Source organism: Urocitellus parryii, chromosome 9 (assembly GCF_045843805.1).
Source record: "Urocitellus parryii isolate mUroPar1 chromosome 9, mUroPar1.hap1, whole genome shotgun sequence".
In the NCBI taxonomy this organism is placed as follows: Eukaryota; Metazoa; Chordata; class Mammalia; order Rodentia; family Sciuridae; genus Urocitellus; species Urocitellus parryii.
This window is the reverse complement of record NC_135539.1, coordinates 17,243,042-17,269,261: the sequence shown is the minus strand read 5'-3', so window position 1 is coordinate 17,269,261 and position 26,220 is coordinate 17,243,042. Positions and strand designations below refer to the sequence as shown.

Below are 26,220 nucleotides of genomic sequence, written 5' to 3'. Positions count from 1 at the left end.
AGTCCCAGTATTGGCCCCCGTCTCTCTGAGAATGAGCTGAATACATAGGAGATGCTCAGCCAGTGACTGGCGTGTTGCTGGGGCTTCCATAACATGTTCAAATGTCATTACTCTCACCAGCTATGACTTGCCTTCTCCATCTCTGCCCAGGACAATCTGGAATATGCTCTCAGTGAATGCTGGGTGCTGAGCTGCCTTGCTCTTCTGTTCTGAAGGGGCCTGGATGAAGGGTTGGGAGTGATGTGCATTTCCCACCCCCGCCCCAGCACATCCTTTAGACTCTGGGGAATCTGGCTCAGCAGAAACCCCTCGTGGTCAACCAGAGTCAAAGGGCAGAGGGGAGCTTGGGCTTCTGATGAGCGTTTTGAAAGATCAGCTCCTCTTGCGCCAAGTCCCAAGGTTCTTGCATTATGTGGGATGGAGGTGGCCTTCAAGGGGTACGAGTTGGAATAAGAGTTTGCAAACTAAAGTCATGATTTGTACAAATTAATAAATACAAGTTGGTGAGCTGTGCCCAAAATGGTAACATAAGCCAGAGGACGAAGGTCAATGTTGGCGATGGTGCCTTCACTGTCCCTGTAACAAGTCTGTGAAAGAATTTCTCACACATCTCTACCTTGTAACGATTAGGAGCTCCATTTGACACGTGAGAAAATGAGGCTCAGAGATGTGAAATGGCATCTCCTGAACTTGACCATGGGCATCACCTGGATCCATATGTGTCTCAGGAACTCTCCTACCTGAGACTGGCTAAGGTGGAGAAGGGGGCTTTCTTAAAGGGGCAGCATATGTACGTGGCACACAGGATGGCCTCGAGCTCAGCTCTTCATGCACAGAAGCCCAGGGGTGGGACCTGGGCTTCATTCTCTGGAATGTCACCTGCCTCGGTTCAATTGTCCAACCCAAGATCATCGCTTTAATTAAATTCTCATCAGGCTGGGCACAGTGGCGCACACCTGTCATCCCAGCAGCTGGGGAGGCTGAGGCAGGAGGATCGCCAGTTCAAAGCCAGCCTCAGCAATAGCAAGGTGCTAAGCACCTCCATGAGACCCTGTCTCTAAATAAAATACAAAATAGGGCTGGGGATGGGGCTCAGTGGTTGAGTACCCCTGAGTTCAATCCATGGTACTTATCCCTCACCTCCCCCCCCAAAATTCTCATCAGACCTGACTATGCAAAAGAGCTTCCAAAATGGTACACAGATCTGTGATCTTTAGTGTAACAGGAAAGCACCCTATTTGAATGGGTGATAATTCACTGATTTGAATCAGAGCAGGGAACGGGTCCCGTCCACCCCTGCTGGTCTTCCTCATCTCCCCGCCCTTGGGTTTCAGGTCCACCCAGAGTTTCTCTGTGTACCCACAAGCAAATGCAAACTGACTCTCTTCTGCCCGCTTCCCATCCTGTAATGTCTTTTAATTTTCTTGTTTATTTTTTTCTCACCAGTTACATGTTGGCCTTAAGACCTTTGCTCTGTGGTGCCCCCTGGTGAAACGCTTTCTCCACGGTTATGGAACACTTGCTCTCAAAGGAGCGCAGAGCAAAGACGCCTCAAAAATTAAAAATAGAACCGCCACCTGATCCAGCAATGTCACCTCGGGGTATACATGCAAAGGGCATGAAATCAGTATAATAAAGGGACATCTGCACTCCCCTGTTTAATGCAGCACAATTCTCAATAGCCATGGTATGGAGCCAACCTACGTGGGGATGAAGGGGCAAAGAAAATGTGGTGCATACACACAGCGAAATACTATGCATCGATAAAAAAGAATGCTTTCATTATGGCAACAGGGATGGGTTTAAAGATTATGTTTAGTGAGACAAGCCAGGCACAGAAAGACAAATACCATGTGGAATCTGGCAAAATTGAGCTCATAAAGAGTAGAAGAGTGGTTACCAGAGGTTGGGGAGGGCCAGGGGAGAGATGGGAGGAGATGGGTCAATGGGTACAAAGCTACAGCTGGAGAACATGGTGGTGCATGCCTGTAATCCCAGTGACTTGTGAGGCTGAGGCAGGAGGATCACAAGATTGAGGCCAACCTCAACAACTTAGTGAAGCCCTAAGTGACTTAGAGAGACCCTAATAATTGAAAAATAATTGGAAAAAAAAACATGGCTGGGGAGGTGGCTCAGTGGTTAAGCAACCCCGGGTTCAATCCCTGATACCAAAAGAGAAAAGAAAAGTTTGAGGGGCTAGGGTGTGGCTCAGTGGCAGAGTGCTTGCCTAGCATGTGTGAGGCACTGGGTTCGATTCTCAGCACCAAATATGAATAAATAAAATAAAGGTCCATTGACAACTAAAAAAAAAAAGTTAAAAAAAACAATAGAAGGAATAAATTCTGGTGTACTATTACATAGAAAGGTGACTGCAGTGAAAAATATTGTATCATATACATCAAAATAGTTGGAAGGGAGGATTTTGAACGCTCCTATTTCAACAAAATGATAAATATTTAAGATGATGGATAAGCTGAATATCCCGAGTTGATCATCACACAAAGTATCAATGTGCCAAAATATCACATTGTATCCTCCAAAGACATGTAAGTATCTAGCAACTAAAAATTAATAAATTTAAATTTAAAAATAGAGTAAAATTCCCTCAAAATCTTGCTCAGTGTCACTCCCTCTCACTGTATTCTTGATTTTTCTTCTTCTTCTTCTTCTTTTGGTAGCAGGGATTGAACCCAAGGTCACTTCACCACAGAGCCACATCCTCAGCCCCTTTTATTTTTTTTTTTTTTATTTTGAGACAGGGTCTCATTAGGTTGCTTATAGCCTCGCTAAGTTGCTGAGGCTGGCTCTGAACCTGCGATCCTCCTGCCTCAGCCTCCTGAGCAGTCTCCTGAGCAGCTGGGATTACAGGCAGGCACCGCCATGCTCTTCCCAGTCACTTGAACAGGATCAATGGGCCAAGATCAGCAGCTCTGGACCTGCCATCAGCACCAGGAAGAGCCCAAAGCAAAATAACACGGAGATTTATTTAACTTAACACGCAGAAAGGAAGGAAGCCGTCGAGGAGCTGGGGAAACAGATGAGAGAACCGAGAGTGGGAGAGGAAAAGGCCAATGTCAGCCACCCCGTCAGCACCCCCGGGGAAGGGGAGAGTCTAGAGTTAGCTCACTCAGCCAGCTGCCCTGTACCTGATCTGTGCACCAGTACCAGAGGGATGGGATGGACATTCCAAACAGGATCCCCGGCCACGGGAGGTCAGACGTCACCGGATCTCGGAAGATATGGAAGGCGTCCTCCCGGGGCAGCCCGCAGCTGCTGTTCGCGCTCCGGTTGCTGGCCAGGGCCCAGAAGTACTTCTCCTTCAGCCCGTCCATCCCGCCCACCGCAGCAAAACCTGCAGCAGAGAGGAACCCTCAGTGACCCAGGAAATCAGACAGCTCCGCATCCAGTGGCAAGGGGACACATGGGGCTGGATGACGTCCTCGTGGGAGCAGAGCTACCAAAAAATGTCAAATAGGAACCTCTTTTATTTTTTTTCTGCCTTTGTTAATGACTGTGGATCACTTCTCAGAATAATATATCTCAATGCACAATACAAAGCACAGAAGACACTGAAAACAGAGGGCGATCTTCAAAATGTAGAGATGACTCAGGGCATATCCCCCATTAGGAAGTAAGAGGTAGCAGTGTGTCTAGTAATGACTTGGTTCAGGAGCAGTCAAACAGTATCTGAAGATATCCCCTGTGGCTGTCATGTCACAAAAGCATCAGGGATATCACAGATGCTGCTAAAACGACTGCAGTCTGTGTCCTACCCTGCTAATTGGAAATGGCAAATTGCAACGATAGATTTAGGAAAATCAAGATTTCCCCCCCGCCCCAGGATCACAGGTACCCTGAATTTGGTCCATGGGTCCCAGGTTAAGAAACCCGGCCCCCAGACAATGTTCTTTTGACTTTGAATCTTCTCGGCTGTTCTCGATTCACGGATTCAAGGAGTGGGCCAAGAAAATGGAAGACCTTGAGCAAGTCACATCCTGTCTCTGAGGTTTTAGTTTCCTTTCCTGCTTGTGGGCATGGTGAAGCCACAATCTCTACCTTGGGGCAAGGACGCTTGTGATAATGCACATAAAATACTTGGCACACAAAACTGAGCTATTCCTGAAAACAGACTACGGTCTTCTGCAGCTGATTTTATTTATTGAAAGGATTCAAGATTGCTCTCTCTGGACCACATTCTGCGTTTCCCACTGCTGGGGACTGAATCCAGGGGCAGTCTATCTCTGAACTGTATCCCCAGTCCTTTTTACTTTTTTTATTTTGAGACACAGTCTAAGTTGCTGAGGCTGGCCACAAAGTTGCAATCCTCCTGCCTCAGCCTCTCCAGTCACTGGGATTAGTATGCACCACCACCCCTAGCAATTTTGTTTTTTAACATGGAGGAGAGCAGATTGGTGTATCCACTTGGGTCAGAATGACATGTAACCAGCATTCTGTCCCATCTTTACTGAGGATTGTGGTGAACAGTGGATACTGAGATAAAAACCAAACTGTTATCTTTTTGGAGACAGGGGATTGAACCCAGGGGTGTTTAACCACTGAGCCACATCCCAAGCCCTTTCAATTTTTTGAGACACGGTCTCACTAAGTTGTTCAGGGCCTTAGTAAGTTGCTGAGGCTGGCTTTGAACATGTGATCCTCCTGCCTCAGCCTCCCGAGTTGTTGGGATTATAGGGGTTCACCACCAATGCCCGGCAAAACTGTTATCTTGATGGTCAATTTTTTGTCCCACTTTATTTCCCTGAGAAATTATCCTTTTATTATTTTTGACACATAATAATTATACCTATTTATGGGGCACAGTATGCTATTTCTTTTTTTGGGGGGGGCTGTGGTATTGGCAATTGAACTCAGGGGCACTGGACTACTGAGCCACATCCCCAGCCCATTTTTGTATTTTATTTAGAGACAGGGTCTCACTGAGTTGCTTAGTGCCTCACTTTTGCTGAGGCTGGCTTTGAATTGGCGATCCTCCTGCCTCAGCCTCCTGAGCCGCTGGGATTACAGGCATGCACCACCATGCCCAGTACAATGTAATATTTCTGAATATACTTATGTAAATATATAATGTGTAATGATCAAATTAGGGTAATCTGCATATCCATCAAGTCAGACATTTACTCTTTCTTTGTATCGGGAGCTTGGATGGGGAAAAATATATATTTTCATAAATCTATACGTCATCCCAGTAGGATCAGAAAAAAGGAACTTTCAAAATCCTTTCTTCCAGCTATTTTGAAATATACAATAAATTATTACAAACTATAATCACCCTGAAAAAAAAATACTTTGTTGGGGGCTGGGGTTGTATGTAGCTCAGGGGTAGAATGCTTGCCTCACACGTGTAAGGTGTTGGGTTTGATCCTGAGCACCACATAAAATGAATAAACAAAATAAAGGTATTTGTCCATCTACAACTAAAAAAAAAATTTTTAAGTGACTTTGTGGTATTGATGAGTTTGATTTTGGTCCATATCTGGGCCCACCCATATGGGTGAACTTTATCTATCATATGGAAAGTTGAGTAAAGAATTATCTGAGAAGAGGTGAAACTGGAGTAGGCCAGTACTTCATGAGCTTTAATGTGCATATGAATCACCTGGAAATTATTAGATTCTGATTCAGCAGGTCTGGGGGCAGGGGCGGTGCCCAGGATTCTGGCTTGCTCGTGAGTTCCTCTGTGATGCTAAGGTTGCTAAGCAACCGTCCATGGAACCCATACACTGAATAGCACCAATGTAGGAGTTAGCCAGGTACCAAATAAAATCCAGAGAATGGATGAATGAATGAAAGTGAATGAAAGTGAATGATTTTGAACATAGTCTCGATTTACTACACAATTTTTAAGTCAAGTTTTTCAGTTTTTCTTATTTTTTCCCTCCTAGGTAACTCGTGATGTTATCATCAGCAAATAATTTTATTTCTTTCTTTTTAATAAGTATATCTTATATGTTTCATTTTTGTAGAATTTATAAGGTAGCATCCTTTTTCTCTGATTTTACTGAGATAACTTCTAGTGTTAGGTTTGAATTTCTCCTTAAATATTGAACTATTAAGTCTCTTAGTTTCTCTGGAGTCAAATTTAATAATTCATACTTTCCTGGAAAAGCATGAATTTAAAGTGATTTTTTTATGTTTATCGGCATAAAGCCGTGTGTAGTGTAGCCTGATAATTTAATGTTCTTGCTTTGGGGTATTTAGTTCTTTTCCTCATTCCTAATTATATTGCATTTATTTTTTTTCTTCTTTTTCATTGATTTGATTTGCCACCATATTTTATTGTTCTTTTCAATGAAAATAGATGCTGGAGTAAGACATTTTGTAGTTTTCTCAATTCTAATTCATTCAATTGGGCTTTCACATTGATGGATACAAATGTTTTTACAGCTGAGAGCCGTGGTGCATGCCTGTAATCCCAGTGGCTCTGGAGGCTGAGGCAGAAGGATCGAAAGTTCAAGGCCAGCCTCAGCAACTTAGGCCCCAAGCAACCTAGCAAGACCCTGTATTTCAGTCAGCTCTTTTGTGGCTGTGACTAAAGGACCTGATCAGAACAATTGTAGAGGAGGAAAGGTTTATTTGAGGGCTGGTGGTTTCAGATGTCTTAGCCACAGAAGGTTGGCTGCATTCCTCAGGTATGAGGTGACACTGAATGTCACTGCGGAGTGTGTGACAGAGGGAAGCAGCTCACAGGAAGCGGAGAGAGACTCCACTCTCCAGATAAAATATGTACACCAAAGCCGCGCCCCAATTCCCACACCCCACCTCTTCATTACCACTCCGTTAAATCCCTGTCAGGGGACTCCTGTGAACCTTCTCGAATTGTCTCACACATATGCTTTTGGGGACACCTCACCTCCAAAGCATAACACGGTCTCTAAATAAAAAATAAAAAGAGTTGGAGATGTGGCTCAGGGGTTAAGCACCCTGGTTTAATTCCTGGTACCCCCCCCAAAAAAAATATATATATATGTTTTTACAGTATAGTGTTTAACTTCCTCTATTAAGTAGGAAATGAAATGTTCTTATCATTTTTTTATGAATAATTCATAATTGTATTTTTTTTTCTTTTTGAAACCGGGGGGTCTCACTATGTTTCCCAGGCTGGCCTCACATTTGTGAACTCAAATAATCCTCCCTCCTCAGTCCCCCAAGTTCTGGGGACCACAGATGCATACAGAGTATTATTTGGGAGACGGCTTTAAAATTCTAAGTGATTGGGCTGGGGTGGTGGCTCAGTGGTAGAGCGCACGTCTAGCATGGGCGAGGTGCTGGGTTCCATCCTCAGCACCACATAAAAATAAATAATTAAAATAAAGGTATTGTTTAAAAAATAAATAAAGTGAAATTCTAAGTGATTAGATTGAAAGTAAATTTAAACTCATAGTTATGAGTTTAATTGGTTTTCGTTTGTTTTTCCTGGGTAAGGTAATAGAATAACGTTAGCCTGGGTATTTTTGCAGATTTTTAATATTTTTTTCCATGATTGAGTTTTCTAGATGTTTCTGAGGATGCTGGGGAAAAAGGAACATTCACTATGATACTAATGTTTATTTGTTTATGTAAATTTTTTTACTTCTAAATATGTTTCTTTTGGCTTCTTGTTCTGTCATGTGCTAAAGTATTTCCATTCTACTTAGTTTTCTGTCAGCTTCATTCTGACGAGCTTTGCTTTTGTGTATCTTGCTGCAATGTTATTTACACACACAGATTATATCTTCGCTGTCAATTTTCTATTTTGAATCTAAAAGATATTTCCCTCTGTGGAATCCTTTTTGCCTTATGTTATGCTTATTTTTACACATGCCACTTGCAAATTATAGCAACGGAGTTTTTTTTTTTTTTCCCACCCAAACTAGAAATATTGAGTTTTGTGGAGGAAATAAACAATACGTAGCTGAGTAAAAGAATAATAACAGCACACCCCCCATAAACCCTCCAGAGTTGATCACTGCAGTCAGTAGAGACTTTTATCTGATTTTCTTGGATTGAAACAGGTAATGCTTTGCATTCTATTATATTTTTTTACTTTTGGTTGTGATTCTTTGTTATTTACCTTTTAAGGAAAAAAAAAAAACCTTAAACATATATTCTAAAGGATAAGTGAATTAGCTTTTTGTCACTGAGACACAAAGTCTGAGAAAAACAACTTTTAAGAAGGAAAACTTGATTCTGGCTCCTGGTGCCGGATGGTTGGCCCAGATCTATTGGCCAGAGGTGAGGCCGAGCATCATGGCAGCAGCGGGTGGGGGAGGAAAGCCGCTCAGCTCAGGCAGCTGGGGAGCAGAGAGAAGCTCTCTTTATAGTCCCCAAGAGCACACCCGTGTGCCCAAGGACCCGCCCCTTCACCTAGGTCCACTATGATTCCCACTGCCTCCCAATAGTCCCTGCGGGTAAGACGTCATTGGTGGATTAGCCCATTGATAAGATCAGTGCCCCCTGATCCAGTCACTTTCCAAAAGCCCCACAGCAGATCACCCCTGACCTGGGGACCAGGCAGGACAGACAGCCAGTGCTGTCGTCTCCCCTAACCACAGTACAGCTACCGAAAGGAAGAAGAAATCAGCATTGGCTATTGTCAGTGTTAGAGTCCTCCCCTAAATCCGCATGTTGGAACCTCATCCCCGGGGTAATGGGGACTTTGGGATGTGATTAGGCTGTGAGGGCAGATTCCTCATGAGGAGGACTAGGGCCTTATAAAACAGACCTCAGACAACTAGCTGCCCCGTCCACGTGGGAGGACACAGCGGAAGGTCTATGCTCATCAAACAGAATCTGCCGGCAGCTGGACTCTGGACTTCCCAGCCTCCAGCACTACGGGCAGTGTCTTGTTGTATATGACGGCACATTTTGTTTATGTTTATTTGTTTATGTTTATTTGTTTAATTTGTTATAGATGATGGCAGAAGGCATCACGATTCACATTACACCTATAGAGCACACTTTTTCATCTAAGATGCATGTATTTTTTGGCAAGAATGGCACAGAGTAAGTCAGGTGCAGTGGCAGATGCTTATAATCCCAGCTACTGGGGAGGCTGAGGCAGGAGGATCACAAGTTTGAAGCCAGCCTCAACAATTTAGTGACACGCTGTCTCAAAATCAAAAAAAAAAAAAAATGTAAAGGGCTGGGGATGTGGCTCAATTGTAGAGTGCTCCTCGATTCAATCCCCAGGAACAACACCACCAACAGAAGAATGGCACAGAGCTGATGTGCTCTGCCTAGGATCAGGAGGTACGTGGTACCAATACGTCTTATCCCTGCGGGTCTTAACCTTGATCACTTAGTTATGCTGGTGTGTGCCAGTTTCCTTCACTGTATACTGACTATTTTTCCTTTTGTAACTAATAACTATGTCAGGTGCAATATTTTTCTTTCTTTTTCCTTCTTTCTCACCAAGTTGCTGAGGCTGGCTTTGAACTTGTGATCCTCCTGCCTCAGCCTCCCGAGTCCCTGGGATGACAGGCGTGTGCCGCTGTGCCCCGCTCAGGTTATGTACTTTCATATTCTGTGAATTCTATGTCTTCATGAGCTTTCACCCGCTAACTGGACCACTAAGCCTTGACAGTACCGGCAACAGTAATTACTCTGGTGAGCCAAGGGTGATTTTCTATTTCCTCCATCTCATCTCTGTTGATCTATCAGAATTCTTCTGTAAGAAAGAGTTACCCTTTCATAGATTTATCCATATCCACATAGGAAGGGATATTAATTTTTACTTAAAAAAACAAAACAAAACAAAACAGAAAAGGGCTGAGGTTGTGGCTCAGAGGTGGAGCGTTTGCCCGGCACAGGTGAGGCCCTGGGCTCGATCCTCAGCACCACATAAAAATAAATAAAATAAAGGTCTTGTGTCCATCTACAGCTAACAATATATTTTTTTTTAAATCCAGAAATGTCCATGATAACACGATCCTCTTTTATCCAAAATAACCCTGTCTCAGGCAAAGCCCCCGTGACAGGAGTCTCACGGATCACAGTGCGCTGTCGTCCCCGAGAGTGACAGCAGGACCCACTTACTGTAGCCCATCAGGATGAGAGCGCCCAGGAGCATGATCACAGTCTGCAGAGCGTCTGTGTAGATCACCGCCGCCAGGCCACCTGCGGGAACGAGCGCTAGGTGAGGACCAGGTCCTCTGAGGGTCACCGAGGGAACCCGCAAGGTCAAGAACCCACAGAGACTTCCTAAGTCTGGCTGATGGCCTAGACGGTACCTGACCCTTCCCCGTGTGCCTGCACATTCTGCAGTGGGGAGTGGCTGCTCCTCTGATGCGGAGCAGCAGATGGCCCTGTGACTTGCTCTGATCTTGGTAGAAGTGACACTGTGTGGCTCCAAGCCTGGCCCTCCAGGAGCCCGGTGGCTTTGGTTCTTACTCTGCCCTGAGAGCAGCGGCTTTCAGCAGCCCAGTCTCACCTAGTGGAGGGTGGTGGCCATCTGGAGGGGCCGCCCAGCCGGCTGCCCCTGCTGCCCACCCCCATGTGAGGGCCATCTGGGTCCCACCAGCCTTCTGGGTGCCGTCCAACTCCCGTTCAATGAAGGCAAGGCCAGCAGAGCGACCACCCAGGTGAGCCATGAAGGTGCAGGAAATGATAAGCCGGTTTGGGGAAGTCCCTGCAGGGTGGGTGGTGTGTTGGCCCAGCAGGAAGTGACCTCACACCACCCAGGAACTGATGCCTGCACCACGGTCCCCAAGCTCTGAACAGCTTTATTTCTAACGTCGGGAAAGGGAGGTGAGGACCAGGCATTCGGAGACGCCTAGGCTTTCTGAACAGGGTCAAGGTGGTCAGCCTGAGAGGATTCCACTGGGCACTGCAAAGACTAATCTGTGCAAGGATGTCACGGTGGCAAGCCGTCAGCACCTGTTCCTCCCTCCGTCCTAGGGAAAGGACACTGTCTGTGTGCACCTGTCTACTAGAGGGCAGGGTCGGTGTGTGATCCCCAAACCAACCCTGCGTGTGGGCGTGGCTTTCTCCCTGACTCCGCCTCCTGATCAGCAGAAGCCCAGCCCCCTAACAAGTGGGAGGAGCCTGGCTTCTGGCCTCCCTTCTCTGCTGCCCTCTGATGAATCCACCTGAAGTTATTGAGAAACTAAAGTTTAGTGTCACTTAAACCCACTCTCATTTATAGGAGGTTACTGTGAATTGAGCATTTGCGATTTTTTTTTTTTGGTACCTGGGATTGAACTCAGGGGCACTTAACCACTGAGCCGCATCCCCAGCCCTTTGGACATTTTATTTAGAGACAGGGTGTCACTGAGTTGCTTAGGGCCGCATGAAGTTTCTGAGGCTGGCTTTGAACTTGTGATCTTCCTGCTTCAGACTCCCGAGACGCTGGGATGACAGGCGTGCCCAACTGTGCCCGGCAAACATTTGCTATTTTATGCTTAGGATGTAAGTTCCTCTGGGGTAGAGATTTTTGTCTCTCTTGCTTATTTCTATGCCCCAATTCTTAGGACAATGTCCAGCACATAGTAGGTGTGAAAATTTTTCTTTTACACACCAGTTGTGTGTATGTGTGTGTGTACAGATGCACATTTGTGGAGTGAATTTTATTGTACCAACAGGAAGCAGAGAAGGTGAAGCTGGAGCAGATGAGAAGGTAAACATTCAAAAACAGTCAAGGCCCTACTATGTGCTCGGCAATTTTCCTAGGACACACATCTGGGGGCGGGGAAGATAAAGCTGCTCAATCTCAAGGCTCCAGAATTGCAAGAGTTAAATACCCAGGCTCGTATTCTGCATGTGAATACCCATACTCTTAGTAGGTCCTCAATAAATAGTTCTGGGGTACAGGGAACAAAAAACAGTGTGTATGGTGCATTTAAAAAATTCTTTTTCCTAGTTGGCAACCCCCTTTTCTTTAGGTCAGGGCCAAGATCCATCTAACGGGGTGTGGAGGGAGGTTTCAGGGTCCCCACACCCTGGGACATCAGAAACCCCTCCCACCTCTCCGGCACCAGCCCTGGCTGGGTCATACCTGCAACGGTGTACAGAGCCGTGATGGCCAGGAGCCCCACCACCGAGAGGTAGAGGTCTAGGTGCAGAGACTGCTGGATGAAGATGGCGCCCGCATACATGTCCACCTGCGGGGACAAGAGTGTGACAGATGAGCGGAGGGATGTGGGGATGAAGGGATGGACATTGCAGCACAGTTTCTCCAGGGTCAGCAGAAACCTTCTGAAATGCCAACCCCCTTTCTCTCACCGGTGAACCCCTTCTGAGATGTGACTCCCTGCAAGGCTTCGCAGCAGCTGTACGTTCTCCAGGGTTTGCAAAGGAACATTCTAGAAGGGATCCCGAGTCTGTCCTTTGAGCCTGGAGCTCTTTGGTTCCAGGGGAACTCCTTCTGCCTCCCCTGGTCCCCTCACCTGGGGCACGTCCCTCCCCACCCCAGCTGCTCGGCCGAGCCAGGCCTGCTGAGACCACGTGCCCCCCGAGGTGGCACGTCTGGGTGGCCACTGTCCAGGCGATCTGCCATCCAGAGGTCGGGGTGGGCACGTCCAGCTTGCCCTCTGTGCCTCTGATGAAGAGCTAATCACGACCTGACCAGGAGGAAGAGGGGGGTCCCCGCCAAGGGCTGGGGGGCTCTGGCAGTTCCATTCCCTGACTCCCCAAGAAACCCAGAGAGACTGCGCTGGGTGTCGGGTGGAGAAGGCGTCCTCCCCCCCTCGGCCTGCCCTGTCTCCCAGCCTCCTCTTACCACCCCCCCGAAACTGAGAAGGGGAAGGGGCAGATGGGGAGGGGACAGCCCCGAGATGGGCTGCCACCCATCTTCCCGCCATGCTGCAGGGCCAGGCCAGGCCGCGACCCCCCCACTTACCGATATCTTGGTGAAGATGTACATGAACAGGTAGATCACCGCCAGGGTGATGGAGATCCTGCTGCCCCCGAAGCGCCTCCGCAGGTACTCGGGCATCGTGGTGACCTGGGGAGCGGGTGGGAGCCAGCTTTCACCTCCAGCTGGCTCTGGACACCAGGTCCCCCGCCACCAGCCCTGTCCAGGCCCGCCCTGCCCCAAAGCCAGACTCCCACAGGGTCTTCCTGGGATTCTTAACGGGGCACCGAAGAAGGAAGAAGGGTAAAGGGGCCCAGAGAGTGGAGCAGTGGGGCTCTGTGCAGGGATGTGTACCCCACTATCACATCCCCACATGGAGTGTCCCCCTACGGTGGCCGGAGCCTGTTCTGTTTGAGCAGTATTGGGGACTGAGCCCGGGGGCCCTCTACCACCAGCTTTTTACTTTTTAACTTGAGACAGGCTCTTGCTGATTTGCCCAGGCTGGCCCCCGGGATCCCAAGTAGCTGGGACTGCAGGCACGTGCCACTGTGCCCGGCCAGGATTATGTTTTATTCAACATTTTTTTTTCTAATTGGCACACTTTCTTATTTACATAAACTTATCTTTAAAAAAAGATACTTTAAATCACTTCTGTAATAGAAAACCAGTCCTAAGAGCCGGGTGACATGGTGCACACCTGTAATCCCAGAGGCTGTCAGTGAAATATTTCTTAAAAAGGTTGCTGGGGACGTGGCTCGGTGGTTATTAAGCCCCCCCTGGATTCAATTCCCAGTGCCAAAAATAAAAAACAAATAACAACAAAAAAACCCCAGTCCTAAATTTAAGGGAACCCTCAAAAATAAATATAGGAATGATAGGGACCATTTAGTTTCTATTCTCTTCTGGCAAATTATTGTTGTATAGCAAAGAATTTTTTTTTTTTTTTTGTACTGGGCATTTAACCCAAGGGTGGTTTACCACTGAGCTACACTCCCAGCCCTTTTTATTTTTTAGTTTGAGACAGTCTCACTAAGTTGATTGCTGAGGCTGGCCTTGAACTTGCAATTCTCCTGCCTCAGCCTCCTGAATCTCGCCCACCTACTCACTCTTTCTTGACAAGGAGAGAGAGACAGAGAGAGAGCTGTTGAATGATTAAGACGTGAGACTTTGCCCCCCGAGTTCCTGCAATGAATCATTTTGCAACGTGTTCATGTACCAAGACATCACAATGCCCTGCGCCCCAGAGACACGTGTGATTATGATGTGTCAAGTAAAATAAAACTTATTTTAAAAATAATTTTTAAAACCTGAAAGATTATGGGAAGGAAATGACTTCACTATGTGACTCAGAGTAGGAGCCCAGGACCAATACCTAGAACCGCCCCAAGAGTCACTGTGTTCCAAATTTTTGGGAAATGGCTCTACCATACACTTTTGCCTGGTCTAGGGAGCAGATTCTGGGGAGAGATGGGAGGCAGCTGGAGGGGGGAGGCTGGGCCCAGGCTCAGAGTGGAGGACAGGAGAGACAACTGGCCGGCAAGCCAGGTGGGGGTGGGGGAGAAAACAGGTGGCCCCCACCCTCCTGGGAGAGACACAGCAGTCTAGTGCAATGATTCTCAACCAGGCAAGAGTTTTCACCCCCCAGGGAGATTTTGGCAATGATGGAAACATTCTGGCTGTCACAATTTGGGGACGAGCTACTGGAAGCCCAGGATAGAGACCAGAGATGTTGTTCAACATCCTGGAATGCACAGAACTCCCCCCTTAACCACCACAGACACACACACACACACACACACACACACACACACACACACACGACAAAGAATGACCCAGCCCCAAACATCACTGGTACCAAGGCTGAGAACCCTGGTCTCGTGGAAAAGTCAGATTAATAATCACACAAGCGAATGCAAAACAGCAACCCGAGAAAACACAACAGAGGAGGAGATTTAAGCGGAGGGGGAGCTCAGAAAGGGTTTCCTGGAAAAATCGATGCTGGATCTAAAAATCTGAAGGATGAATAAGATTTGGGAAAATGTACAAAATAATGGAAATGAGTGGAGAGACGGGTGGCCCCCGAGGGCAGAGCTTATTTTGCACGTTCATAAATCAAATTAGAGTGTGATTGCCTTAGTGGGCGATATTTGCAGGACACTATTCTCCAAATATGGTAGGCAAAAATGAATTCTAGGTGGAGGTGGAAAGTTCTAGAAAAAAAAGTATACGTGGGAGAATATCTTTATGCCTTTGTGATATGACAAGATTAAAAAAAAAAAAAACAAGATGTAAAAGACGGGATCAATGTGACTACAGTAAAATCGAGACCTGCTTATTGAAAGGTACTGTATGAAAGCAACTCGAGTAGAAAAAAAAGAAATCTGTTAACACACAACCATCCTAAGGACTTGTTTCTAGAATCTATGGAGAATGAGAACAAATCAATAAAACAAGACACGTAACCTAATAGAAAAATGGGCAAAAGTCTTAGACTTCCTGTCATTATAGCAGATACCCAAGATAGTCCTTTTATAAAAAGAAGCTTGTTCTGGCTCACACTTTAGTTTGGGTTCATGTTTAGCCCAGGATCGGTTGGCTCCATTGCTCTGGACCTGAGGCAGCACATCACGGTGGGAGAGCATGATGGAACCCAACTGCTCACCACGTGGCCAAAGAGAAGAGGAAGAGACTCTTCCTCTTGTATACATGGGAGAATATCTTTATGCCTTTGTGATATGACAAGATTTAAAAAAAAAAAGATGTGAAAGACAGGATCAATGTGACTACCCTCTGTGGGGTCCCTCAGGAGGCCGAGGCAGGAGGATTGCAAGTTCAAGGCCAGTCTCCGAAACTTAGCAAGGCCCTAAACAACTCTGTCTCAAAATATGAAAATAAGAAATACAAAAGGGCTGGTGATGTGGCTCAGTGGTAAAGTGCCAGAAAAGTAGGGGGTGGAGAAGAGGGGGAGGGAGGAGGGAGGGAAAAGGAGGGGGACCAGGGACAGAAACCGAGTAGATCACGTTCCATGAACATATGATTTTGTCAAAATGAACTCAACTATTATGTGTCAGTACAATGCATTACTTAAAAAAATAAAATATGCTACCCCTGATTCAATGTATATGTGATTATAGATAAAAGCTCCATCAAATGATATTGTTCAGGTAGGTGTGATAAAAACTGCAAAGGAAAGTCAGGAAGTGATTACTTGAGGCTGAAAGGGAGGCCCGTGGTCCTTCTAAGGCTCCAAGGGGACATTAAGCTTCAGGTGTTTTTTGGGTTTTTTTGTTTTTTTTTTTTTTGGTACTAGGGATTGAACTCAGGGGCACTCGACCACTGAGCCACATCCCCAGCCTCTTTTTGTATTTTATTTGGAGACAGGGTCTCCCTGAGCTGCTTCGGGCCTCACTTTTGCTGAGGCTGGCTTTGAACTTGAAATCCTCCTGCTTCAGCCTCTCTAGTCACTGAGATTATAGGCGTGAGTCACCACACCTAAAGAGATTTTTTTTAATTATTATTTGTGTTTGGGCATTAAAACAATTCTGAGCCCAATTCTTTCCAGCCCCTGAGCACCCCATGTGCACCTTAGGGTGTGGATTATGAAGTCGGAGCTGCTCAGGGTTCCTAGTGCCCTCACCTGTGCCTCATCCCTCCCCAGAGCTGGGACCTCTTATGGATGTCCATGGGCCCGAGGACAGGGAAGGCCAGCCCAGCATTTCCCCCAGAGTGTCTTCCCCTCCCATCCCACCTGAAGCTCCTCAGACTCACCTGGCCAGCGATGTAGATGGGGAGGAAGATCCACGACAACATCAACACAGAAAATAAACCCTGCCCAAAAAGACACAGGCAGAAGTTGACTCCCAGCTCACAACGAGGTGCCGATCCAGCTGTCTCTCTGCACCCTGAGGGAACCTGACCTGAACTCCACCTCATTTTGTGTCTTATTTTGCTGCATGGTTCACCTTCCCTGGCCTTCGGCTTTCCATTTTTAAAAATGGGGAGAAGAGAATTAAGGAGGGAAGGGAAGAGTGGAAACAGAAGCCTTTGTGACGCCCTCTAGTTTTGTGTAGCCTGAATGTCCCCTCACCACCACCACCACCCCCACGCCAGCCGGTGCATCAAGTTGTTCTTCCTCTCTCCTTGGCAGTGGCTAAGGCCGACCTGGGCTCAAAGACTGGACACGCTCAGGCATAGCTGGGGATGCTGGGAGAGCTGCTGAGACTCAGTCTGCTCAATTGTGGAATGAGAATCACAGCACCTCACTATTTTGCTGCAGGGAAATCGGTGAGATGACATTTACCAAGCAATTACTATATGCCAGGAATTCCTCTTCAGCCTTTCCAAGCATTAATTCACTTATTAATTCACTTAATTCTCTTAATGTCTCTACGTGGCAGGTAGAGACGAGGAAGCGACTTCAGAAACTGTTTCTTAGACATAAGTCCAGGTTGGAGATGGAGCTCAGTGGCTCTACGAGGCTCAGAGAGGTTAAGTAACTTGCCCAGGGTCACAGAGCTTATAAACATTGAAACCAGGATATGAACCCAAGTAGTCGGATTCTAGTCTGTAACTGAATTTCATAATGCGATAGTATATGCAGCCTAGCATAGAGTAAGCATTTAAAAAATGTTAGTCATGATGAAGATGAAGGGCATCATTAATAAACACAAGGTCCCTTCCCAGGAAAAATAATCCAGTGTGAATTCTGCTGTGTAGAAATGTGTCTTCTCATGGGTATCGCGAGGGTTAAAAAAAAAAAAAAACACCAAAAGACAAATACCACTGAGCCATAGGATTTTTGGGATGGACAACTGATGACCCATGACATCATCCTTTTTCTGCACCTGAGAGGGAGGGATTCCGAATTGTCTTCTCCAAATCTCTATTGTTGGAGTCACCAAGCAAACGCAGGGACGTCTGAGGCTCACAGACCTAGGGAGGTTTGCTGATGGAGGACCTTTGAGCCTCCTGTTCCTGTTTTCAAAAAGTGCTGTTCTGCTTTTTAAAGTGCATGGGTGGTGCACGCCTGTTATCCCAGCGGCTCTGGAGGCTGAGGCAGGAGGATCGCAAGTTCAAAGCCAGCCTCAGCAACTTAGCGAGGCCCTAAGCAACTTAGCAAAAAAAACCTGCTTCCAAATAAACAACTTTTAAAAAAGGCCTGGGGATGTGGCTCAGTGGTTAAGCACCCCTGGGTTCAATCCCTGGTACCAAACAATGAAGTCAATGAAATAAAGTGCAGGGCATTCACCACTTCTCCCCAGGCGCCCCCACCAGGTAGAGGCCAGGTGCCGAGTCCGGGGTGAAATACTTACATTCAGCTCATAAGCAGTGACCGAGATACCCACAGCAGCCCCTGACCCCGCCAGACCAAGGAAATGTCCACTTCCGACATTGCTGGCGAACAAGGATGCGCCCACCTGCCGGGGACAGATGGATCAGACGGTGCAGCCAAGAACTGTCCCACCCCCCAGTTCTGTCCAGGTTCCAAAGGGACCAAGGCAAGTAAAGAGGAGAAAGAGAGCCCACCCTTCTCTGTCTGGCATCTTTGTTCAAATTAGAAAAAGACCCTCCCTCCCGGCTCTTTGGCAGCCACCCATCAGAAATGGTTAAACAGGCACACCTCCCCTCCAACGCCTACAGATTGAATTGCGCCCCCTAGAGGAACACAGTGCACAGCTTGAACAACCGTGCGCCGCGTCCTTGGCGGGGAGGGGAGAATGACAGGCACTGATGTAAATGCTTCCTGATGAGAATTCTCGGAGCCTGATGACTCTTCCTCACCCCTTGCTGCTCACATCACCAGCCTTCCTTCCGGGAGGAAGTGGTCAAGACTGTACTCCCTGATTCCAGACTCTGCTCTCTGCTGATTGGACGGGACAGCCCTTGGCTGTGACAGGGTGTCTTTTCAATCCATTAGTTCTTTAACTTGTCTAATGATGTTTGCAGTGTGTGTTACCCACCTGTTATCAAAGGTATTTTATTTTTGATGCCATTGTTAATGGAATTATTCTCTTAATTTCATTTTCAGATTATTCATTACTAGTATATAAAATTACAATGGACTTCTTTTTTGTGTGTGTGTGTGTGCCAGGATTTGACTCAGGGACGCTTAACCCCTGAGCCACATCCCCAGCCCTTCTTATATTTTATTTTGAGACAGGACCTCCCTGAGTTGCTTAGGGCCTTACTCAATTTCTGAGGCTGGCTTTGAACTTGCGATCCTCCTGTCTCAGCCTCCGGAGCTGCTAAAATGACAGGCGTGCACCACTGTGCCGGGCTAAAATACAATGAACTTTCAACATTGATCTTATATTCTGCAGTCTTACTGAACTCATTTATAACCTTGAGTAGCATTTTGTTGGTTACTTAGTTCCTATGTGCAAGATCATATTGTATGCAAATTGAGAGAGATTTCTGTTTTCCTCTTCAATCAGGGTGACTATTTGTTTTTCTTGTAAATTTCCCTGACTGGGACCTCTGGCAAAATGTTGAATCCAAGTGTCATCAGGGCATGCCTGTAATCCCAGAGACTCAGGAGGCTGAGGCAGGAGGATTGCAATTTGAGGCCAGTCTCAGCAAATTAGTGAGACCCTAAGCACCTTAGCAAGACCCCACCTCAAAATATCAGGCTGGGGATGTAGCTCAGTGGTAAGGAACCCCTGGGATCAATCCCTAGTGCAACATCAAACAGAAAAATCTTTGTCTGGTTCCTAATCTTCGGGGGAAACTCTGTCTTTCACCCCTGGGCACGTTCGCTGTGATGTGTCTTTGTAGATGTCCTTTATTAAATTAAGGAAGTTTCCTTCGATTTCTAGTATTTTTTTTTTGGAAGTTTCAACATAGAAGGGTTTTAGATTCTGTCAAACGCCTTTCCTGCATCTGCCGCAGGGATCCGGAGGGTTTTGCCACTTCTTGGATGATGCAGCATCTTACCTTGACCGACTTTTGGTAAATCAGACCAAATACTCTTTTCTAGGGTCAATCTCACGTGGTGACGGTGTGCAGTCATTTTTATGTGCTGCTGGATTTGGAGGGCTGAGAGCTCTTGAGTATATTCGATCGAAATATTTACCTGTCGCTTCTCTTTCGTCGGGAGATCTGGTGTGATCCCCTGGTTAACACGGGCCTGGCAGAAGGGGCTAGAAAGTGTCCCCCTATCTCTGGGAGGACTCTGTGAAGGATCGGTGCTCATTCCTCTCCCAACTTTGGCAAGAATCCACTCGGAAGTCCTCCGCTGGGGCTTCTCTTCCAGGGAAGTTTTATGGTTGCTCACACCATGTCTCCACCTTGCACGGGGACAACCAGGCTTTTCATTTCTCCTTGAGTCACTCTGGGGACTTGGTGTCTTTCTAGGGATTTTTTTCCATGTCACCTAGGTTTTCTAATTTTTTTTTTTTTTTTTTTTGGCATACAACGGTTCACAGAGTCTCCTGATGACTATGTTTTTAAAATGTTCTTTAGTATTGGTAGTAGCACCGCCTCTTACATCCCTGATTTTAATACTTGGTACCTTCTCTTCTTTGTGGCCAACCTCCCTAGGAGGTGGTCAATTTTATGAACCTTTGCAAAAACCAATATTTTTTTCTTTTTTTTTCTTTTTTTTTTTTTGTACTCGGGATTGAACTCAGAGGTGCTTAACCACTGAGCCACCTACCCAGCTCTTTTTATTTTATTTTATATATATATATTTAATTTTTTTGTAGTTGCAGATGGACATCATGCCTTTATTTTATTTGCTTATTTTTATGTGGTTCTGAGGATGGAACCCAGGGCCTCATGTGTGCTAGACAAGTGCTCTACCTCTGAGCTACAGCCCCAGCCTTCTTTTTATTTTTTTATTTAAAGACAGAGTCTCACTAAGTCGCTGAGGCTGGCTTTGAACTCGGAACCCTCCTGCCTCAGCCTCCCCCAGCTGCTGGGATGACAGGCGTGTGCCACGGCACCTGGCCCTACCTTTGCTATTGTTGATTCCTCTGATGATTTTCTAGCCTCGACTTCATCTCTCTCCACTCGAATATTTATTGCTTCCTTCCTTCTCCTCGCGTTGGATTTAGTTTGCTTTTCTTTTTCTAGTTAATGCGAAAGGCTAAGTAATTGGTTTGGGGTCTTTCTTCTTTTTAAAAAAAAAAAATCTGGGCATTGCAATATGAATTTGCCTCTAAGAAATGCTTTAGCTGCATCTCATAACTTTGGGTAGTGCTTTTGCTGTGCTTTTGCTTTCAATCCTCTCAAAATATTTCCTAAAATTGTTACAATTTCTTCTCAGATCCATTGATTATTTCAGGATGCATCGCTTAATTTCTACATATTTGTGAATTCCCAAACTGCCTTCCATTAGCGATTTCTAATTTTATTTCACCATGGATAGACAATATACTTTGTGTTCGTTTCAGTATATATATTTTGGTACTGGGATTGAACTCAGGGGCACTCCACTACTGAGCCTCATCCCCAGCCCTATTTTGTCTCACTGAGTTGCTTAGGGCCTCCTTATTGCTGAGGCTGGCTTTGAACTCGCGATCCTCCTGCCTCAGCCTCCCGAGCCTCTGGGATGACAGGCGAGTGCACCATTGCGCCCAGCCTCGGTCATTTTAAATTTATCGAGAATTATTTGTAGCTGAGCATCTCCAGTTTATCCTGGAGAATGTTCCCTGTGCCCACAGAAGAAGGCATATTTGGTTGGGCGGACTATTTCTCTGTTATGTCTGTTATGTGACAGATAGAAACATAGATGAGAGACAGACAGACAGACAGAGACAGAATAGTCAGAGGAACCAGGTCATTGGGTCCCAGGGGCAGCCCCTGAGCCTCTGCATTCAGCCACACCCCAAACCAGTCCACAGGTCGAGGGTTCCCTTGGAGGAGCCGATAAATCCTCTTTTTTGCTTAAATAAATTTGAGTTGGCGCCAAGCCCTTTCTGGTCTGGACTGTGACTTTCAGACAACATGGAGCCCAAGAGCCCGAGATGGAGCACCCGCCCTGGAAGGTTCTTTGGGAGGTGACTTAGTTGGACTGGAGAGCACTTACTGGCCACCACACCATGTCCCCTCCAGCCAGGAAGTAGCCTTTCACCGTGTCTCTTTTGGTCTTCACCGTGGACTGAAACAGAGAGGAGGGGGGGAGACTGTTAGCAATTCCTGGCATCCCCCACGGGGACAGCCCCCCTGGAATCCAGCAGGCCAGACTTGGGGACCTCACTGGAGCTTTAGACCCCTGGTCTGGCGACGATGGCCCATCAGGGGTGGCATTCACCGAGTGCTCTCCCTGTCCCACGCTGAGCATAATTTAGGCCTCAGCTCATTTTGCTCCTTACCAACTCCTGGAGGTGGGTGCCACCAGGACCATCGGACAGAGGGAAAGACTGAGTGAGGCTCAAGTCCTGCCCAGTCATGCTGCTGTAACAAAATGCCAGAGACTAGGTAACTTATAGACACCAGAAACTTGTGCCTTGTAGCTCTGGAGGTTGGGAGGTTCAAGACCAAGGTGCCCACGGGTTTGGTGTCTGTAACTCATAGATGGAGCCTCCTCTGTGACCTCACGGAGCCTGTGAGTGGGACGGGGAACTCGTTCCCCTGAGGTTCTTATAAAGCCTCTGATCCCATTGATGAAGTTTCTCCCCTCCACCTCTTTATAGTGTCACATTGGCCATCAGGTTTCCACATGGATTTCAGAGACAGGAAAAGGGTTCATCTCTAAGGGTGTCCAGACTCCTTCATTATGAGATGAGTGCATATTAACAATGCATCGAGATACTATTTCCCTCTATCAGTTGGACTGCACCTGGGTGGTGAGGACATGATAAAACAGGCTTTGTGGTACATGTGTGCGGACGGGTGATTTATGCTAATTGGACACAAATTAGCATAACTGCAAATGCCTATCTCCTTCAGTCTGAGAATCCTATTTGAGGAGATTGATCCTACATCCTGCCTACACTCCAAAATAATGAGTGCATAAGGTTTGTGTATTATAACCTGGACAGTAAGAGGTGAGAGAAAACCCAATTGTCCCTCAGCAGGGAGTCGGTTAAGTAAAGGACAATAGAGTCATCTAATGCTGTTCAGGGTTTAGGATGAGGAAGCCGAGCCTGTGATCCTAGAGGCTCTGGAGGCCGAGGCAGGGGGATCTCGAACTCCAAGCCAGCCTCGGCAACTTAGCAAGACCCTGTCTCTAAATAAGATATAAAAAAAAAAGGGTCAGGGTTGTGGCTCAGTGGTCAAGTGTCCCTGGGTTCATTCCCTGGTACCAAAATAAATAAATAAATTAATTAATTGAACAAAATAGAATAATTAGGAAGGTTTGAGGTACTGATATGAAGAGACAGTGGTAGGTAAAAACAACAAGGTAAAAGACAAGTAGGTACAGAAAGCTACTTCCCGTTTAAGAAAGAGGGCAATAAACATATTAATACTGGCTTTGATTTGCATAAAGAAACTGGAAGAATCCACGAATACAGAGTGATTACAAGCCAGTAATGGCAGCTTGCAAGGCGGGAAGAGTCACAGTGAGACTTTATACTGTAGGTCCTGAGCTATTTTTATTTTGAGCCACTCTTGCCTTTAAAAAAAAATTCCTTTAGATTGTTGGGTGTGGTGGCGCACACCTGTGATCCCAGCAACTCGGGAGGCTGAGGCAGGAGGATCTGGGGTTCAAGGTCAGCCTCAGCCGTTTAGTGAGACTCTGCCTCAGGAGACGGGGTGGGGGATATAACTCACCTCCCTGGGTTCTCTCCCTAGTACTTCAGACAAAACCAACAAACAAAAGCTTTTAGATTAAAATTAAAAGAACCCAGGCTTCAAAATAAGGTGGATAGGAATTCCAACTCCAGCTCTCCTAACTTACTAACAGAATAAAGACGTTAAATTCTTTGAGACTCAGTTTCTTTGTCTGCTGAATGGGCACAGTGTCTTCTGAGAGGCCCTGGGCAAATTGCCTGAGATGCCGTGAGGGGAAATGCTTAACCAGCTGAGGCACGGCCAAGGCCCAAGGTGCTTTTGACATGTTAGAGGCCTGAGGAAGACCTTGGGCGGGTTTCTTCCTCTAGGTACATCATCTCCCAAATCACGGGGTTCACGCGGGGCTTCAGGCCGGGGGTCCCCTTCTCCCTCCTTCCCCAGGGCCTGGCTTACCCAGAGTCCAACAGCCAGGACGAAAATGAAGTAAAGCACCAGCACCGCGATGTCTCCAGGCTCCAGGCTCTTCTGGGGGAAAGCCTCCAGGGGGTCCGACTGCGGAGGCCGCGGGCTGCTGGGGCTGCTCTCCATGGTCCTGAACCAGCCCTCTCCACCCTGCAAAGAGCAGACGCGTCAGACCCCAGATTCCCTTTCTAGGCTGCCTCTGGGGCCATCTGAGGAGTAAGATCCACATGGAGGGATGTGCGCTGGAGGAAGGTCCCTACATCCATCCATCCACCCGTCCATCCTCCCGTCCATCCACTCGCCCATCCTCTTGTCCATCTGCTCATCCATCCGCTCGTCCATCCATTCGTCCATCCTCTCGTCCATCCATTCGTCCATCCTCTCGTCCATCCGCTCGTCCATCCACTCGTCCATGTGAAAGTTAAGGCACAGAGAAGTTAAGTCACTTGTCCACAGAAATCCAGCTCAAGGGGTGGAGCTGGGATTTGAAGCAAACACTCTTGCTCCAGAATCCAGGCTTTCGACCTGTTTCCCAGCCGACTGCACCTCCGTGGATAATTTAAGGGATTCCAGGGACAAGCAGGTTAACGGACCCAAAGATGTTGACATCTAATCCCCAGAACCTGAGAATATGTTCTTAAATGACTAAGGAAGATTCCGTTTGCAGGTAGAATCAAGGTTGCAAGTCAGTTGACCTTAAATATAGGGAGATGCCTGGGTGTAGAGGACTTTAAAGTAGGCACCTCTCTGGATGATGTGGGTGGGCCTGTGTCACTCACAAGGGCAGGCAGAACCAGAAGAGAAACCAAACAGGTGACGGTGGGAGGGGGGTTGGGTGGACCTTGCTGGCTTTGCCAAAGGGGGAAGGGACCCTGCCTACAGGATCCGGATAAAGCAAAGGGATGGACTCTCCCCTGGACCTTCTAGAAGGAATTCAGCCCTGCCCATACCCTGATATTAGCTCACGAGACCCATTTAGAACTTTGGAACCGTAAGATGTGAAACTCACGTTGTCTTAGCCACAAAATCTGCGACCGCTCACTCCAGCAGCAACCCCACGAATAGTTTAAAAATAATTATTAAGACTCTTCTTTACCATCAGCGCCCTAGAGAAACTAGTGGATGTACCAGGTATTTCCATTTGCAAGAGATGCTTCGTGATTTTTAAATCTTACGAAGATCAAGCGATCGTCGTGGCAGAACACGCGTTTCAGAGAGTCTTCTGAAAAATACTCGAGGCCGCGTTGTGAACCAGCTCACCGGCGTGTCTTGCCCACATGAATGTCTTCCGGGGATATGAATGCCCCGGGGTCTTTGCTGTCCAGGGCAGTCCCGTGCATTCAAGGTTCTCACGTCTCTAACCTCCACCTGCTGATTGCCGACGACACTCCCAAATCATGAGGACAAAATGCTCCCATGAATTGTAAGACGTGTCCTGAAGGCTAGCAGCACCCCAACTACACACCTCTGCCCTCGGCAGACCTGGCAACACTGTGGAAGAGGTGGTAATAAGGACGTGGTGGGGGCTGGGGTGTAGCTCAGTGGCAGAACATGCACCTGGCCTGTAGGAGGCCCTGGGTTTCAGCCCCAGCACTGCCAGAAATATATAAGGAAATGGGGAGAGGTGAGATCAGATGGGGGCGGAGTGGAGAGGACAGGTGTGGCTGGGTGCAGAAAGTTGTGCAGGAAGGTTATTTTGAAGGTACTGACGTCGATTTGAGAGGGGTTAGGGGCTGTCTTCATTGGTTCCTGCTGCTTTTAACAAAACACCTTAGCCTGGGTGGTTCACAAACTACAGAAATGGGTCGGGTGTGGTGGTGCGCACCTGTCCTCAGAGCAGCTCGGGAGGCTGAGGCAGGAGGATGGAGAGGTCAAAGCCAGCCTCAGCAACTCAGAGGGGCCCTAAGCAATTCAGCGAGACCCTGTCTCTAAATAAAATATAAAAAGGGCCGGGGATGGGGCTCGGATGGAGTGCCCCTGAGTTCAATCCCTGGTACAAACAAACAAGCAAAATCCAGAAGTGGGTGGCCCACAGCCTTGGAGGCCTGGGAGTTCAAGATCAAGGCACCAAGAGATGCAGTGGGCAAAGCCCGGATGCTCATAAATGATACTTCTCTGTGGCCTCCTCGGGGGACCGCTCTCGTAGAGGCTGACAGGAGGAGGCTGCATGTTCCCTTGGAGATGCTGCCCTGTGGGGCCCTCAGTATCTGTTAGGTCCTGTCTTGAGCCCAGCGTGACCTTGAACTTCTGGATGGCGCCTGCATGGTCTCTTATCTCCTATGATGCAGGAT

General features: G+C 47.1%; 1 protein-coding gene across 10 annotated transcripts in view; it reads right to left on the bottom strand.

The window, feature by feature from the left end:
- The window catches only part of Slc5a11 (solute carrier family 5 member 11), a 39,478-nt gene extending 13,483 nt beyond the window's left edge, over nucleotides 1-25,995 (bottom strand). The window contains exons 1-8 of one of the 10 annotated variants that reach the window (XM_026392111.2): nucleotides 25,963-25,995; nucleotides 21,819-21,890; nucleotides 18,103-18,207; nucleotides 16,559-16,618; nucleotides 12,836-12,940; nucleotides 11,993-12,098; nucleotides 10,036-10,116; nucleotides 3,147-3,352 (exon numbers count right to left, since the gene is read on the bottom strand). In XM_026392111.2, coding sequence (XP_026247896.1) covers nucleotides 3,147-3,352; nucleotides 10,036-10,116; nucleotides 11,993-12,098; nucleotides 12,836-12,940; nucleotides 16,559-16,618; nucleotides 18,103-18,207; nucleotides 21,819-21,833 — 678 coding nt within the window. In that variant the 5' untranslated portion in view covers nucleotides 21,834-21,890; nucleotides 25,963-25,995. Of the gene's footprint in view, nucleotides 1-3,146; nucleotides 3,353-10,035; nucleotides 10,117-11,992; nucleotides 12,099-12,835; nucleotides 12,941-16,558; nucleotides 16,619-18,102; nucleotides 18,208-21,818; nucleotides 21,891-23,920; nucleotides 24,056-25,962 lie in introns of those variants that run through there. The other 9 variants (XM_026392105.2, XM_026392109.2, XM_026392106.2 and 6 more) reach the window with 9 other exon arrangements.
- Between the last annotated feature and the right edge of the window lie 225 nt (nucleotides 25,996-26,220).